Consider the following 19422-nt stretch of genomic DNA (forward strand, 5'->3'; position numbering starts at 1 on the left):
CAAAATTTCCTTCTAGATACTAGCTTTTGATCATAAACAAGCTTCTGTCTTAGTTTGGTACAAATAAAAAATAGTATAAGAAAGTTATCAACATTTTTAAAAATTTAACCACAGAGTGAATGTGTTGTTTCCTGGCAGAAAAAAGTCCATTTAAAGTAAAATATGGAAAAAATGGATTTGTCATTTTACAAAATGTACTTCTGGATACTATCTTATGATCATAAAAAAGCTTCTGTCCAAGTTTGGTACAAACCAAGGATAGTTTAAGAAAGTTATTGAATGGTTTTACACTAGTAATTTTGGGGCCCTTTATAGCTTGTTGTTCGGTGTGAGCCAAGGCTCCGTGTTGAAGGCCGTACTTTAACCTATAATGGTTTACTTTTTAAATTGTTATTTGTATGGAGAGTTGTCTCATTGGCACTCACACCACATCTTCCTATATCTACTATCTTATGATCATAAATAAGCTTCTGTCCAAGTTTGGTAGAAATCAAGGATAGCTTAAGAAAGTTATTTAAATTTTAAAAACTTTAATCACAGAGTGTATGTAATGTTTTCCCGCAGAAAAACTAAGTCCATTTATAAGTAATATACGAAAAAAATGGAATTTTATTTTCACAAAATTTACTTCTGGATACTATCTTATGATCATAAACAAGCTTCTGTCCAAGTTTGGTAGAAATCCAGTATGGTTTATGAAAGTTATTAAAATTTCAAAAACTTTAACCACAGAGTGAATATTTGCGGACGCCGCCGACGACGACGACGACACCGACGACGACGGAATGTAGGATCGCTTAGTCTCGTTTTTTCGACTAAAGTCGAAGGCTCGACAAAAATATCAATTGGAATGGCTTAGCTCAATCAAAAAACGTAGTAACACAAAGGAACATAGTTATTAACGGAACGAATAAATTTGATCTATGACACAACGTAAATACAAAGTTAATTAAAATAAGGAATGAATAGTTAAAGTAAAAGTATTATACTGCTGTGAAATGCTAAACAATTTCAGAAAAAAAACATCAACTATGAAAAAAAACCCATGGATGATAAATACTTGAACGTAGCGATATGTCCGAAAAAAAGCTAAAAAATGGCCAAATCCACATAAGTTCAAACTTAGCTGTTGAATATTTTTTCGTCATAATTTGTGTGCTCGACGTAACCGAAAACTGTGCAGTCTACCTTGAATTCAAATGTACAGAAGGATATTTTAAAAGAACTAAGGCTGGACGATCTAGATTCCTACTATTTGTGATTGGTGGAATTTGTACAACAAATGAATACAAAAAGTAAAAGAAAAAAACCACTATCATAGATTAAGAGTAAAACATCGGAAATATTGTAGATTTTTTTTATTATTTCATTTGTAGACTAGAAACATTATTTCAAATATATTAAAATGTATGTGTATGCTAGTGATTAATATGAAATAACAATAGCTAGTTATGTACAGAGATGACGTGTTTACTTTGTGTCAATGCATATCTACAGTCATTGTGTGTATCGTATTCATTGTATGACAAAACAAAAAAGCATAATTTCTTGTATTAAAGCAGATAACTGAATATAGCAATATTAAAAACTGATGTCATATATTTATATAGAATGTGTGATATTTGTCCTCAAAGAAGAAGAAAACTAATTGCTTTGTAGATTTGGTCTCATTTATTCTCCGTCCCTTATTTTCTCGAATGCCCTTGCCACTTTCAAAACAGTTGCTTCATCAAATTTCTTCCCAATAATCATCATTCCAACCGGAAGTCCTTCGGAAAATCCAGCATTTATTGACAAAGCAGGGTGTCCAGTTGAGTCAAATGGTGCTGTATTCTTGATCATATCAAATGTAAGACGGATTATTTCTGTTTTAAATAATAATATCAATTAATAATTGATGTATATGAGACAACTTCAAATAAAACTTGGCTATCATAATAGGAAAACAGTTTTAATCTTTAGTTTTAAATGTAATGTTGACTGGTGCTTGTATTTTCGTCGTTTTTTAGTTTTTTTTCCTAACTCGAATACTGATTACAGCGCCCCCTTACGGTCATTATTCTCCAAATGAAGCGATCGAAGTGAGTGAAATATAACGACTGGTTTATTCGGGTTATTATTTTTCAATGATTTTGTCAGTCTCTTTTATTATCATCATCATCAATTTTTTTTTTAAAGTCGAACCTTTCATAAATGTTTGCAACGATGACCGCTTCTCTTTAATCACGTACACAAGAAAGGGCCATACCAATTTTTCGTTCGAAAACATCTTTTATTATGCTAACAGATATCAATATCGACATGTTTGCTGATTGTAGTGATTAAGATTATAACACAATGTTGACTGCTGTACTCCTGTTTTTGACAATTTTACATGTCTGTTTGTTTTGTTCACACTTTGCTGTCAATATAATGGAATTTTATGCAAATGTCATACAAGTGAGAGGTTTAGCTAGCTATAAAACAAGATTAAATCCACCATATTAAGGTAGCTTGATCTTTTAATTATTGATATATTTAGTCAGGTTTTTACATCTTCCCTTTATTTAGAATAGTGGTTTAATACTGACACATTTTCCCAATATAAGAATGACAGATTTGTCAGTAAGAGTTTAGTTTAATACAAACCGTGCAAATCATCTTTTTCGGTTGGTAGTGGAAGTGGTTTCATTGGCAATGTTGGCATAATCAATACATCGTATTTTTTCAGAGCTTCATCGTATGCCATCGTGAGTACGTTTGTGAGATTCAAACTTTTGGCATAAAATTTATTCTGGTAATTTTTGCTGATATACTCCGCTATTATAACAACCAGCTTGAGGGCAAATGACATGTCATGTGGCCTCGTGGCAAATCCCCTGGCATGCGCTTCCTGCATAGACGTTGGATAATGTCCCTTCCAGTGATAGCCAGCACCTGTGTGTGATAAAATGAAGTATTAACAATTATTAGTACAGTGGAATATTGAAATCAGAGTACACCTCCTTTTAATCATTTCGCGTAGATTGGATGTTTAATGTTTTTCATAGTTTTATGCTTTTTTCATTAGATCTTTTTTTCCTATAAATCTTTTCTGCTTGTACTCTCAAATTTATTAATGTATGGATATATTTGCCATTCTCTACGATACCATGCTATTATTTTCGTTTAAAAATCTAATCGTAATTGTTGGATATATCTTAAGAATTGATCGGTGAGTTCTACACCCAATGGAATAGTTGGCCAGATAGGTTCGGCTATTATTTAAGTTTCGTTCTGGTCATATAGCTCTTCAACTGCTTCGGTTCCTATACATCTTTGGTTTTAAAATTTTCGGCTTTGAGAGTTCCGGATGAAGGTAAAACATTAAAAGTGCTTCGAATGCATGAAATCTAAAAAGTGATTTCTTTTTTTTTGTCTAGCTTTGTAATTTCTAGGCGAAGGCATATTAATTGTCATCGTGCCAAGAATCCTCATCTAACCTAAAGGCTCTGAAGAGTGTCTGGATGGAGGGTCCTTCATTTCTGTATTCTTTACTTTTTAAGGCCATTTTTCTCTAATTATTATACTTTTTGCCCATTATTCTCTATTCTTGATTTTTTTGGGTTCAAGCTTCTTTATTTTTTTTTACATTTTTGCCAATTATTCGCTATTCTAACCCCATGTACACCCTCTTATAAGTCGCATTTCGGTTTTTCAAACCTTTTGTTTGCTTAGTTAATTTTCAATTGCTATTCTGTATATCAAGAAAGTATATCCCGTCAGCTATCTGAGAACTGAGATCACCCCCAGTTTTTTGGTGGGGTTCGTGTTGCTTAGTTTTTATTTTAAGTTATCTATGTTGTGTCTTCTTTACTATAATTTGTTTGTCTTTGCAAGCCGTGCCATGTCGTTGTCAGTTTATATTCGATCTATGTGTTTGACCGTTCCTCTTGTATCTTTCACCCATATTCTTTGATCTTAATGACTGTCATATAATGTTTATAATTTTTAATTTTGTAGCTTCTCAGGAGGTATTTAAGTATTTATTCATCCTTGGGTTTTTTAAAAGAGTTTTGATTTGACACGTTCATGGTGAAGTTCAATCGAAAAAGCGCTTCATACATATATTTTCCTGATTTTTCCAAAACCTATACCTACCATTTCCTTGCACCATACACTTGTATGTTCCTTCAAAGGCTGCTGGTGTCCAGATTTCTAAACCTGTTGAATATCATCTTTGATTTTTAATTTTGTTTTATGCAATGTGATATGGGTGTGAATGGTTTTTACACATCAAACCAAGATAAAAAAAAATAAGAAGAAGAAGAAAAGAAAGGGAGTAGGAAAAGATACGCAGGGATGAAGGAAAATATGTTTACTAAAATCAAACGTCAAACATAGTGAAAAGCAAAACTGTAAAGGTAGAGCAAAACTGTAAAGGTAGAGCAAAACTGTAAAGGTAGAGGAGATTGACAGGTGTAGACTAACTTGCATACGTATGAATGGAGAAGGACGCGATTAACAAGTCTTGATGAATCTTTTGTACAGTAGACTTAATACTCGATTGGTGTTCAAAATGTTAAGCTTTTTATCTTTGATGAGTTTATTGTACGACTTTTCGAAAAGGACGACATTGGTTTTTAAAGACAAACGGACCAGAAAAATCCAAATTAGACAGTTTTTTATACAAGTACAACAGACAGCAAAATAAACTGACAATTAAACATTGCTCAAAAATACAATATGAAAGATCGCTCGCAGTTATTGGAAATTAGCTTAAAGTACGTAATTTGCCAATACATAGACACCATTCAGCCCTACACTCTAATGTCGACTGCTGTACTGTTTTAAGCACATTTTACACAGTTGTTATCCATTCGTTTGATGTGTTTGAGCTTTTGAGATTTTTCATTTTGAATTTTCCTCGGAGTTCATTATTTTTGTGATTTTACTTTGGCGTAGGATAATAAAATAAAACTAAATCTAATTTATCTTCAAATTGAAAACTAAAATTATCCATACTAAATCTTGCAAAGTTGATGGAATGTTAATGTTACTGTGTATTGTGCTGAGATATTTTTTGATAAATTGTTCCTATGATAAGCGATTATTTGCAAATGTTCGTTTTTGAGTCTTTCCGATAACGCTAATAGAAAAAAATGATTGTAGCGCATCAACATTTGGTATGTTTCACTTCGATTAGCACCTTATGAATACGTTTTATAATATATACATTATCAAATGTAAAACACGTTATTATCATGAATACATGAACTCATTAAAACTTTAGTTGCTTCTAGGACAAAACTTGTGGATTTAATAATAAAATAGTGGAAGTTTCATTTGCAAATTTTTTTAAACATAACGCAACATCGCATTTTCAGATTTGCAATATATATAAGATGTGGTGTGAGTGCCAATGAGACAACTCTCCAACCAAGTCACAGTTATATAAATAATATTTATATTTATGTCTACCATCATCGTGTATAGGTATAGATGTATCCTCCACAGTCGCACCAGCCCCGGTCAGTTTAGTTGCAGATTCCCTTACTAACTTGGCTACATCTTCTTCCATTTGTTTGAATGAGAAACCTTCTTTTACTAAACCAATTTTTAAGCCTTTGACTCCATCGTCCACCTTTAAAGAATAAATGAAAAATCAAGCATGAAATATTAGCAATGTATATTTGTTGATTGTGTTTGAAGCAAAACATTCAGCATTTCCCAGTTTATCTAGATAAAAAGAGAAAGAAAATACTAATCGAATCCCATGAGTTGAAAAAAAATATGATAATATGAATGTAAAAGGGGAACAAACAAAACAATTTTTAAATTACTAAAGGACTTATATGTGGCATTTTCAATAATAGCAACATAAGCGAAATACAATGTAAATATCTGTGCAAAGTCAGAATTATGACAGTTGCGTTTTAATCGTTCTGTTGGTTGATATAGTCGAACGATTGGTTTTTTGCAATTTCTATCGAATTCCTCCTTTTTAGCTCACATGGCCAAAGTGTCAAGTGAGCTTTCCTCATCACATTGCGTCCGTCGCCCGTCATCGTCGTCGTCCGTCTTCGTCGTAAACTTTTACAAAAATCTTCTCCCCTGAAACTACTTAGCCAAATTCAAACAAACTTGGCTACAATCATAATTGGGGTATCTAGTTTTAAAAATGTGTCCGATGACCCGGCCAACCAATCAATATGGCCGCCATGGCTAAAAAAAAGAACATAGGGGTAAAATGTAGATTTTGGCTATATCTCTGAAACCAAAGCATTTAGAGCAAATAAGGCATCAGGGTAAAATTGTTTATCATGTCAAATTCTATCTCTCCTGAAATTTTCAACTTCACAAATCATACATGATGGTCTTGATGTATACATTGTGCGCACTGAAGTTGTTTGTCATTTTTAACAACATGTTATATTGTTCTTTCATTTGTCTTTGTTCTATTATTAATATTACGTTTACTGTTTTGATTGTTTTCTGTTATATCCATTTAACGTGGCTCGGTACTTATACATCCCGTCAATGTGTATGCATTATCTTTCATTTTTGCTGGTGTGTTTTGTATATGCCACTTTTTGTGTTTCTTTGGTTCTTATAACGTGACTCAAAACTTAAAAAGATCCCCTCGTTATGTTATTGTTCTATTATATGTCATTATGTTATAGTTCTTTTATAAATTAGAAAATACGTTGAACTACAAACGACAAACTTATTTTAATCGCGTAGTTGTATTAACCATTTGTGGTTTCTTAGAAATTCTAAAGAACTTCTGGACAATTCTAAATCTCGGTTTATTTCTGAAATTAATTCTGATAAAATTGAGAATGGAAATGGGGGAATGTGTCAAAGAGACAACAACCCGACTATAGAACAGACAACAGCAGAAGTTCACCAATAAGTCTCCAAATCAGCTAGATACTCCCGCACCCGGAGGCGTGACATACTTTTGATTTTTTTACCCAGTATGCCTACATTTTCCATGTGAAATTATAAAATTGTTTTGTATAAACATTGAACGACAAAATTTCTTCCGATGTGGCGTATAAATTTTCTGACGTCAGACACGCGAAGCAATGAATGTTTTTAATTTGATAGATGCTATTGTGCTTTTTTGTAAAATTATTTCTTTTAAAATTGTAACTCAGTGATGTCTGCTGTACTCATATTTTGCAATTTTATTTGTTATGTCTGTTTTGTTTACCTATCGTTGTAAATATAAAGGAATTTGATGAGACTGTCGTACAAGGGAAACATTTAGCTCTATAAAACCAGGTTCAATTCACCATTTTCTACGTTTAAAAATGTCTGTACCAAGTCAGGAATATGACAGTTGTTGTCCATTCGTTTATGATGTGTTTTGTCATTTGATATTGCCATGTGATTAGGGGCTTTCCGATTGAATTTTCCTCGGAGTTCAGTATTTTTGAGATTTTACTTTTTTTTTCAGACAAATTAGACAAACTGATGTAAGTTTGCTGCCCCCGAATTAGTAATTTTATGGAAATTTTGTTGTTTTTGCTTAATATTTTGAATATTATTGTAGATAGAGATCATTTGTAAACAGCAGTAAATTTTTAATATTTTTTGTAAATCATTTCTACATTTAATCTTACAAAAATCTTTTCCTGAAACAACGGTGACAAATTTAACCAAAATTGGCCAAAAATAAGCATTGGAGTATTAAGTTTTTAAAAATGTGTCCGATGACCCTGATTGCCAACCAACATAGCAGACATGGCTAAAAAATAAAACATAGGGGAAAATGCAATGTTTGACTTGTATCTTTGAAACTAGAGCAAAGGTATAACGGGTTACGGTTGCATTATTTCATGCATCAATTGTAAATAAAAATATCATGTAAACGACAAAAGCTCTTAGGTAATTTAATTAACCTTTGAATTCGGACGGTATATTTGTTAGACTTTCTTTTCTCTTCTTATTTTCAATATTGATATTTATTTATCTTTTCAGCTGAACTTTTAATAGATTGCAAGACGGGAATCTTAATTTCATCCCTTTTACAAATGTATGTCTTATGACGTACGGCCTTCAATATTGAACAAAACTCACTATAAAGTCAGCTATTAAAAAAAACCCGACATGACAAAATGTGAATCAATTTAAATGAAAAATGACCGGTATCATTTCTAACAAAATATAGAAAGTGGTAGGGTTAACATGTTTTAGGGCGAATGATATCTGTTAATATAGTCAAATGTACAGAATTATGATTAGTCTTTTGCAGTTCAACAATATACCATTTATTATTCTGTGTACATTATACTGTTCATCGTGTGTACAATAGTCCAAATGTGAATCAATTACATCATATTAAAATAAGATACTGAATGTTAACAATTGGTAACTTACCAGTTTGGAATATGATGGAATTTCAATATTCGGTATCTGTCTGGGGTCACGACCTTCATCATAACCAGCTATCACCTATAAAAATTAGATATAAGAGATAAAAACCGAAGACTATTCATGTTCACTTTCTTAAGAAGCATGTGATGTAGTGGTAATTGTTTTGATGTATTCTTTTTGTTATAGATATTTTCATGGATGCTTTGATTTCTACAGAAAAGGAAGTGCTATATAAACTTTCATAACCTAGAAAGACGTAGAAAATACATAGGAGGCAATGAAAAACCATAAGTCTGATAAAATAGAAAAATAAACCGCGATGACGAAAACAAACACGACGAAAAGAAAAACAACAGTCATAAAACGACATATTGTGCAACATGAGTCAACGACGCGGCTAAAAGCAGGATTCGGTAATGGGTAATCAGATTTTGTTTCCCTGTGGACACCTGTCGGGAATTACATAAAAAAAACCAAATATTTATATATATATATATATATAATTTCATTTGAATTTAACATTTGTTAGAGATACATAAAGTGTCGGTGCTTTATTCCTACCTCTTAAACGTTACCTTAAGTATTACAGTTACCCTCTACTGCGTGAATTACCATAAGTAACCATCGGTATATGTTTGTACATATTTAGATCTTGAAACAGTACTATACCTCCAAAAGTAAGGCGCAGTCTTTGACTGTTCTTGCCATCGGTCCAGTATGATCGATTGTTGTTTCTATTGATGCTATTCCAGTATATGGTACTAACCCAAAAGTGGGTTTCAATCCAACAGTTCCACACCAACTGGATGGTATTCGAATGGATCCTCCTTGATCTCCTCCGATAGCCAAATCAATTTCTTTTCTAGCTAACTGTAGTATAAAGAGTAATAAAAAAAACTATACTTACCTTCTAGTCCGAGATTACTCTGACGTCCAACGGCTGTTTTGCCAGACAAGCTGGGGCCGTGGGACGTCAGAGCTTGTCCCATATCAAAAAGTAGATATTTGCCCACCCAAAATAGATGCAGTGCTTCGTCGCTTCTGGTGCCGACTAGCGGTCTTGGAATTATATAAATCGGGCATCAATCTGTTCATTTTTCATTTATCTCTTCATATATGTAAAAATTGGTACCGTTAATGTTATTAATACCACTGGGTCGATGCCTCTGCTGGTGGACTGTTAGTCCCCGAGGGTATCACCAGCCCAGTAGCCAGTACTTCGGTACTGGCATGAAAATACGGATTTTTTGTGTAATTAAAATTTGATGTTACAAAATGTTAGAAATTATTATAAATTAAGGAATGTATCTCTCTCATGCAAAGCTCTGATTCCTTTCACGGATTTGGCTATACTTTTTGGACCTTTTGGATTATAGCTCTTCATCTTTTATATAAGCTTTGGATTTCAAATATTTTGGCCACGAGCATCACTGAAGAGACATGTATTGTCGAAATGCGCATCTGGTGCAGGAAAATTTATACCGTTAATGTTATTATGTAAGTTTCACCTACCTGCCACCCTTTATTTTCTCATATTTAGACAGATTTCACAGTGACTTTCAATTTTGACCCTTGTAAGTTTGCGAGTGTAGCGTTATGAAATACACCATTTAATCACACTCTTTTATACTCACAGTGTTATTCAAATGGTGAATCTCTGTTTGATTTCTTGCATTCATATGGTTTTGTATTTCTATATTTTGTTCAGTTGTGATAACTGAAATTATCCAATTAGATTTTGTAAACTAACATATGTACCCTTATCATTATTTTTTTTCTCTCTTGCAGTTTAATTTTGAATTGGCATAAATAAACACATCATAGATACCAGGATAAAAATTTTGTATTTACGCCAGACCCGCGATTCGTCTACAAAAGACTCATCAGTGACGTTTTTATTCAAAAAAGTTAAAAAGGTCAAATAAAGAACGAAGTTGGAGAGCATTGAGGACCAAAATACCTAAATGTTTTGCCTTTTACAGCTAAGATAATCTGAGGTAGAAAAGCATTAGTATTTAGATAAAAACAAAATCAAGTTTTGTAAAAAGTTGATTTATAAATATGACCGATATGATCATTCATGTCAGCACAGAAGTGCTGACTATTTGGCTGGTAATACCATCAGCGAAATAAAAACTCCACCAGTAGTGTAATCAACCCAGTGGTTGTAAAAAAAAACACATTATAGATACCTGGATTTAAATTTTGTATATACGCCAGTTATCTTATTTCGAAAATGGGTGGAATTTAATTGATTTTCGGTTGTTGTATTGCTATCTGATTAAAATATAGCTTCAAAAAGATTGACCACCACACAAAGTGTTCTTAATTGGAGATACTACTAGAAGTTTCCTCCATATAACGGTTATGCCTGAAATAGTAAAATCCGTGGAGTACAGAAGGCAACTGTTGCCATTCATATTATTATGGACATAATAAGTACATTGGTTTTCATGAATAATACTTCAATATGGGAATGCACAAAAGAGGAAATTAAAGGAAATTTACATAGTTTTCACAATAATATCCATAAACATGTTAGCTATGTTTGAGCAAATAAACTCATCATAGATACCGGGATCAAAATTTTATAATTACACCAGACGCGCGTTTCGTCTTCAAAATACTCATCAGTGACGCTAGAATCAATAAAAGTTTAAAAGGCCAAATAAAGTACAAAGTTGAAGAGCATTAAGGACAAAAAATTCCTAAAGGTTTTGCTAAATACAGCTAAGGTAATCTATTCCTTAGGTAGAAAAGCCTTATTTTTTTTCAAAAATTAAAAGTATTGTTAACAGATAATTTATAATTATGAACATTTAAATAAAGGCAACAGTAGTATACCGCTGTTCAAAACGCATAAATTCATAGACAGAAACCAAAATCGAGGTAACATATATATATATATAATATCAGTGATAACTCAAGTCAACACATAAGTACTGACTACTGGGTTACAATTACAGTGTTTGTTAATATTCAAGAACTTGTTTGTAATATCTCCGGTAAGTACATTCCACCATAAAGAGGCAACGCTTAACTCGATGATATATGTAAATTTATTTTATAATCAATCCTTGTTATAATAGTATGACCATACTCAAAGATATTGATAAACCAAGTTGTGCTGAAAAAGCATGACAGTTAGGAATCGGTCCATCACTGATAAAAACAATTCCAAAATTATCAATATTCCTCCTTTATCGCCATTTGATAACTGTAAATGGTAACATAGTTAGTACATTTAAGATGTATGCTAGAAAAAAAGTAAGAATTATTTACCAGAGCAGCACTGCCGGAACTAGATCCACCAGCGGAAAGTCTGTTGTTAAAAGGATTTTTAACAGGTCCAGAGGAAGATGTCCAACTATTACCACTGAAACACATATCTTCACAGACTGTTTTTCCAGCAATAATTCCACCTGATAAATACAAAATAGTGAGTTTAAGATCACTTCAGTCAAATTAGTCGTAAAGAGTTTAACTTACTGAGAATAAAAAAAAAATGTAGTAAAATAATTTTACATATTTTCAAGCATTTACTTTATACAATAACCTCAATTTATTACAAAGTGAAGCAAAAGATACCAAGGGAACATTCAAACTCCCAATTCGAAAATAAACTGACGATTGCAAAAAAGCAAAATGACCAAAATTCAAACAACAGTAGACAAAACACAGCATAGAAAACTTAAGACTGAGTAACAAGAACACAAACGGAAACTAGGAGTGATCTGAGTTGATAGGCAGGGTAAGCAGATCAATCAAGTCAACAAATTCTTAATTTTCTCAACACCGAAGCAACATAATCCAAATCTTTCTTACAGTTTTTGAGGCTGATTTGCAACCATTTATTCAACACTGTTTTCGTTTAAACTTTCTAAAGATGCTACTGACATTTTTATCTATTTATCTATTTCTATTAGATATGCCTTATAAGACATTAGTAACCAAACGTGTTATATCGTGACAACACCGAAAAAACCATAACATTTTCTAAATGTTGTTTGTTCAAAGTATTTTCAAACTCATTGTCATTTGCCGTATAGCTATATCTGCATGTAAGAGTCAATAAATGTTTATTGCTCTCAGTTCCATTGCTCATACGCGAATCAAGTGAAATATATATATATTTAAATAATAGAATTGGAAGGAATCTCATGAAATCAAAATAGAGCAAGATCAGGTGGGGAGACAATGTAAACATCTTCACAATTCAGACGTCAATCGCATCATGGAAACGTCTAATTATCGCGATATGGAAACATAATTTAAGTTTTCACATCACATGACTATTCTGTTTTTAAAGATCTATTATAGGAAAAAATTCTGCAGTCAGTAATCATGCCAATATAACAATTCAAAACAATTATGAAATATAAAATAAAATCATAATTACAAAGTAATCGTCAGATATGAATGTAACCCATACTGGGTGGTTGAGATCTATAAAATAAATAGCTTTAGTGGGGGAAATGTGATGTTGCTGACAGCACATATTTTTTTTCTGTGTAATTCACTTAAAATTTGTATAGACACTGCTGATATAAAGTTTGATGCTTTATGTACCTCTAACTACGATACTTTATTGTTGGTGTCTTTGTTATACTTGTATGTTCATTTGTTTGAATTTGTAGTAGCTTGTGTTTTTTTGTTATTTGTGAAGTATGTTTACATAGTTTAGGCTGTTGGATCCCAATTAAGAATAATTTCTGGTTTTGGTTGCTCACCCTATTTTGTTAATAGAACGAATCTATAAACAACTTTGACATTTAGCTGGCTATAAAACCACTTTATAACACACTATTCTTCCGAAAATGTCTATACCAAATCCATTCGTTTTGTTGTTTGATATAGTCTTAAGTTTGATTTTGTCAGTTTTTAAGTAGTTATCAAAGGTACCAGGATTATAATTTAGTATGCCAGACGCGCGTTTCGTCTACATAAGACTCATCAGTGACGCTCAGATCAAAATATTATTAAAGCCAAAAAAGTACAAAGTTGAAGAGCATTGAGAATCCAAAATTCCAAAAAATTGTGCCAAATACGGCTAAGGTAATCTATGCCTGGGATAAGAAAATCCTAGTGATTTAAGGACATTCCTTTCTTAATATTTCCTTTGAGTTAGGTATATTTTGTTAATACATTTTTATTCCAATAAAGAATACCATACCACGAACCTTCATCAAGTATTCTGGTGATGATGGTTGCGTCAAACTCCGGTGTGTATCCTTCTAGTATTTTCGATCCATTCATCATTGGTACTCCAGCAACAGCTACATTGTCTTTGATACCAATCGTCTTACCTGCCAGTTTACCTGTTGACGCTCCTTTAACCTCACATTTCCAATACCTTTGTAAAATTCTATTATTTACTATCTTCTAACTATCCATAAGAAGTCTAAAAGGTAGCCTTCCTTTTACAAAGAAAATGATTTTATATTTTTCGTGGTTTTTAAGTCTTTTCGCAGGCAAAGAATATTGAATATGTTTTTGGTATTTGATTCTTACTGTAATATATTTGGTTGTGAACTCTATGATATAATAGTTGATAACCTTTAATATGCCGAGAAAAGTAAATCACAAAAAATTGTGGAGAGTTGTCTCATTGGCAATCATACCACATCTTCTTTTTTTATATGAACTCCGAGTAAAATTCAAAATGGACAGTCTCTTATCAAATAGCAAAACCGAATGATAAAACACATCAAACGAAGGGACAACAACTGTCACATTCCTGACTTGGTACAGGCATTTTCAAATGTAGAAAATGGGGGATTAAATCTTGTTTTATAGCTCTAAACCTCATACTTGTACGAGAGTCGTATAAAATTCCATTATATTTACAGCGATGCGTGAACAAAACAGACATATAATTGTCAAAATATGGGTCCAGCAGTAATCACCGTGTCACAATCTCAATAAGAACAAAAACAAACAAATATTTAACAAAGAAGCATAAAAAAATATACCAAATTTAACAACCACGTTCATTGCTTACTTATTTTTGCATTTTAAATTAACCCATAAAGGATTGAAATATTTGAAGCCCTGTACCACAGGCACTGTATATCTGAACAGCTTATAAAAGATTTACTGTTATATCAAAATGCAACAACACAACCAAACTGTAGTTGATTGAAGTGGTGTATAGTGTTTTGAATCCAGTGTGTTAGTCAGAGAGATCAATCCTAATATTCAGGAGCAAAAACACTTACCATGCATCGTCATCTGCTTTAAATCCGGGGGTTCGGGGATATTTTACAGGAAGTTGTGGTTCAATTAACTCATTTACCCTCTGGTATGCCTTGATCACATCCTTCAAATGCTCTACAATGATCATGTATAGCTTAGTAATATATATGATTGCTGTGAAGATTTCAATTGAACGTTCAAAAGAAGGTACATTGTGTATGGTAACATAAGATTCAAATAATTTACGAATCTGCATATGAAAAAGTACAATTCTGATATCACGGTAGAAAAAAATCATTGCAATTTAATTAATAATAGTGAAATCTAATAAAAAAAATGAAATGTTTTCTGCTATTTGCATGTTCATTACATAGGATTAAGGAATTGATTCCAAACAGTAAAATCAATCACAATTCGATGGCCACTCTAACGATGATTCGCAGTGAGCAATTTCCACTTGTAACACATGTGTTAAAATCGTAGGTAACGCAAAGATCAATCAGTCGTGAAATTATTTTATCAAATAAAATAGAGGTTAAAAAGAAAACTAACTAGATTTGCCATTGCAAGCAATAGCGGAGGATGTCACCCTGTTCTGGACATTGTCACAGTAGCAGCAACCAGTTTGAATGTACCAAATTCACAGGGCACGTCTAGTATACATGCCTTTGACACCCCCCCCTCTTTTTATCTTCTCTTATAACAAGATTGATGTCTATATATAGTTGGGGAACTCTTTTAAATCTGAAATTAGACACACGCGCGAGGAAGAAAGGTGGTGTCACGTGATATTGAAGTATATTATCGTGGACTATTAACTTTAATATTCTTTTTAGAGGGGACCTCGGACAGACAACATGTGTATATATTGACGGAGCGACGTACTAACTGTTAATTTTATTCTTCAAGAGCTCGTGTGACACACAATACATGTATCTTATCGTGTACAATTTAATTACATGTTCATCGATTGATTTCAGCTAATGTGTATATTAAAGCAGGTGTGTGATTTACGGATGTGTACTTTAATGCAAGTGCAGAAATGTCACTTATGTGTACTCTCTCTCTGTTTTCTCCATCTCTCTCAGTGGCGGTTTTCTCTTTAAAGCACGATTTTCGTATAGAATAGAAGCACTTTAAATTATGTATTAGTTTTCTTCTAGCATATTCTAGAAGATGTTTTGCACATAGTCTTAATCACAGAATTTTGTCTCAAATTTTCGAGTTTTTTAGTTTTTTAGTTGTTTTTTTAGGCTGTTTCCATGGCAACGGCGGCCATTTTGAAAATTTCAAAGACAGATGACAATACAATAGCATCTAAACGGGAATGAGCTTAAAATTTGTACGAAAATGTTACTTTGACATTTTTTACCATATGGGTCCAATGTGCACTTTTAGCGTTATCTCCATGGTAACAGCAGCTATCTTCAAAATTCCAACGGCAATGAATTCTACAGTTTATACTACTGTTTTCTAGTTCGGTTTTTTAGCCGTATCTGTAGCGGTTTATTTTCTATGAATTAATTAAGGATTTATTTTCGTTTTTTTCACGTTTCCATGACAACGGTAGCGATTTTGAAAGTTCTCAAGATGGATGTCACGCCTTCTATCGATGAGTTATTAGTTCTGAAAGTTTCATTTAATTTGGACCATTTTTCGATTTTTTACATTTTTGTCGTTTCCATGGTAACGGCGGCCATCTTGAAAATTCCAAACCCAAGGTGCACATCTGCACATGGGGATTGTCATTATGGTGCAGTTTTATAAATGTCTGTCAAGGCATCTCCGAGAACTCGGCTGGACAAAAAGTGTGGAAGAAAACATTCGTAGAATAACAATATATCCCCCCCTTTTTCAAAGGGGTGACATAAATATAATCCATGATATACAACAAAATAAAGAAATGTGCAGATACCGTGTACAAATTCAATTTCCTCGTCTGATGACTTCAATCTCAATTCTGCATCTATATCTTTTAGCTCGTTGATATGAGGTAATTTGACTACAGGGTTTTTATACAAATCTGCAACTAAATAAATCAAAAAGTTTTATAATATATGCATTTAAATGTTAAAAGAAAATAACAATCAAAATCAAGGAGTAAACATAGACTCACAAATCCAAAAGACATTTACATCAACAGTTATGTAAATAAGAAACAACACGAACTCCACTAAAAACCTGGAGTGAAATTAGGTGCTCTGAAAGGGTAAAATGTTTAGATACGATGCCATATTCTTATTTTTGCTTTCAAATTGTCTACTTACAAAAGTACATAATCATATCAAATCATATAAAATATGTAGATAAATTTGTCAATAGATGTCAAATATAATTGTGTGTAAAGGTTTCTGATGCAATAGACTGGCCACACTTTTAATACTTGTATATAAAATATGTAGATAAATTTGTCAATAGATGTCAAATATAATTGTGTGTAAAGGTTTCTGATGCAATAATACGTGATAAAAAAATGTGCACGACATATATCGCATGAAACAAAATTATTGGAATTGATACACATATCTTTATACAAAAATATGATTCTGAAGTCGTCGTCCTCATTTCAAGTGGGACATCTATTCTTTACAGAATATCGGACACTTAATTAGCGTTGGTCGTACATGGATAACTACTACACAAGTGACATATAACTTTGTTAAATGTGAAGGTCTAAAAATGGTTAAACATAGTTGACTCTGTTTTTACTAAAATATAGATTGATCATAGAGATTCAGTTTAACACGTTTACTTCAAATATTCTATTTACAAATACGTGTGTAGATGACATATTTACGATATTTACTCAAATTTTGAACACCAAAAAAAGCGAATAAATTAGGCAACTAAATAAAAATGTCAATAGGTCGAAAGAAAGGAGACCCTTAAAGATTTGTTATGATAGCAGGCTTTCATTATTATTAGTTATAATATCATGTTCATTTCACAAACTGTATAATCTTATGAATACATCTAGACTCTGGGAAAGCCACATAAAAAGTTAACATAAAAGAATGCAGGTTGTCGGGAACATTCAATTGGAGAAAGGGAAAAGAACATAACTTTACACTAAATAATTTTGAAAACTTATTGCCTATACTATCTTTATTGATCGCATCTAGATAATTTGAATTGAAGAAATACGTAGTCTTATAAACGTCAAGACAAATAGTGATTTAAATGCGATGATTGGTTTGGTCAGACATAAAACATAATGGACTGTGTTCGCTAATGGAATGAGTCTCCATGCATCTTATAATCCATCTGTCAGTGTGCACTCCGTGCATTCTGATTTCGCCTGCTTAAAATGAATGAATCAAACAAAATTATGCATGATAATTGGATTGGTCAATGTTAACCATAATGTAAACAACGACGTTTGTAAAATCACATTTTGACTTCGTTATTTGCTGCACGTATATATGGTGATTCTAAACTTATAAATTATTATGAATGTCTTATAAATTAAGATAACCTATGTGTGTAGTTAAATGACATGAATTGCTTACACCTTGATATAAACATAATACACATACCTTTCTTGTCATCCGAGGAAGCCATAATGTACTTTTCGATCGATTATTTGTGAAGTAGAGTATAATGTAGTTTACATCTGTCAGTAGTAAATATTTATGGGAGCTGATTTATGGAGCGCCTAATCAGGGGTAATGCTCCAGATTCGACTAGCCAATGATTATGAATTCTTATTACATTTTGCAATATTTACCTTGATCATCCTCGTAAGACTATTTGTCATTGACCTCGAACTTTAAATCGGTACAACCGTATATGTGTGGATTATAGTCTTGTTAATTGAGAAACCAATCGAAATGCCTACCTTTTCCTATCAAAGGAAATCATATTAGAAAGAATTAATTGATCATTTGGCTAGTATGTTTGCTTTTTCACTCGGAAATTTTCTCTGAGTGCAGGCTGTCTGTCTATCAAATTTGTGTACCTTGAAAAGTTTTTAGGGAATAGCATAACCTTTTGATTAATAAAATTCAAATCAAAGTCAAAAACCCAACTAGATTTTGCTATGCACTTTTTTCGTCCCTGCAGAAGATGATAAAATTAACAAAAAGTTGAGTTTCACTTGATATGGTTTAATCGGTGACACAGTTTAAATCACCAATTATTGGTAGATATCTTCTGCCCATATATATAAAGAAGATGTGGTATGATTGGCAATGAGACAACTCTCCATAATTAAGAGATCAAAATGACACAGAAATTATCAACTATAGGTCACCGTACAGCCTTCAACAATAAGCAAAGCCAATACCGCATAATCAACTATAAAGGCCCCGAAATGACAATGTAAAACAATTCAAACGAGAAAACATGGCAATCAATACAGTCAACTGCAATTATAACCTCTTAAGAAATTTTTAAACTTCTTTCCAATATTAGTTTTCTACCCTTTTGTAGGAACGAAAAAAGGTGTACTGCAAAATACAGTCAGGCTTACAATTTAGTTTCTAAAACAAAATGAATTTGAATTCTATTTTTCTAGGGCATTCTATGCCCTAAAACGTTTCCAGATACAAGATTTGTGTGTATGTACTCATTATAAATATTCAGTGGAAAACATAGCCATTTTAGCCAAAGGATTCACATGAACCTTACTTATTTATTCAACACATATTTTCAAACTTCGTGTTGAACTGTAAATCAAAAAATTGATCCAAGGGATAATGTTTTATAGAGAGAACATCTGAATATAAATTTAATTGTCGATCAAGAATCAATGATGGATCATTATTAGTCAAAACTGGTGCTCATGGCGTACAAAATTTTAATACTGCTTTAGTTGATGAGTTTATTGACATAGTTTTGACAGTCCTGAATACTTTTATCAGGGTTTTATTTGGCAATTTCAGG

The 19422-nt window shown here is 32.4% G+C and overlaps 1 protein-coding gene across 1 annotated transcript; it reads right to left on the reverse strand.

Annotated features, from left to right (window-relative positions):
* Positions 1-1343: 1343 nt before the first annotated feature.
* LOC139510114 (amidase-like) lies at positions 1344-18319 on the reverse strand. The gene is made up of 11 exons (XM_071296413.1): positions 18075-18319; positions 16454-16567; positions 14562-14673; positions 13524-13696; positions 11626-11765; positions 9013-9213; positions 8347-8421; positions 5440-5602; positions 4120-4182; positions 2629-2916; positions 1344-1865 (listed from the first exon to the last, which is right to left on the reverse strand). The coding sequence occupies exons 1-11, from the start codon at positions 18097-18099 to the stop codon at positions 1672-1674; spliced, it is 1548 nt and encodes a 515-aa protein (XP_071152514.1). The 5' UTR covers positions 18100-18319; the 3' UTR covers positions 1344-1671.
* Between the last annotated feature and the right edge of the window lie 1103 nt (positions 18320-19422).

This window comes from Mytilus edulis, chromosome 2, assembly GCF_963676685.1.
Source record: "Mytilus edulis chromosome 2, xbMytEdul2.2, whole genome shotgun sequence".
NCBI classification, from domain to species: Eukaryota; Metazoa; Mollusca; class Bivalvia; order Mytilida; family Mytilidae; genus Mytilus; species Mytilus edulis.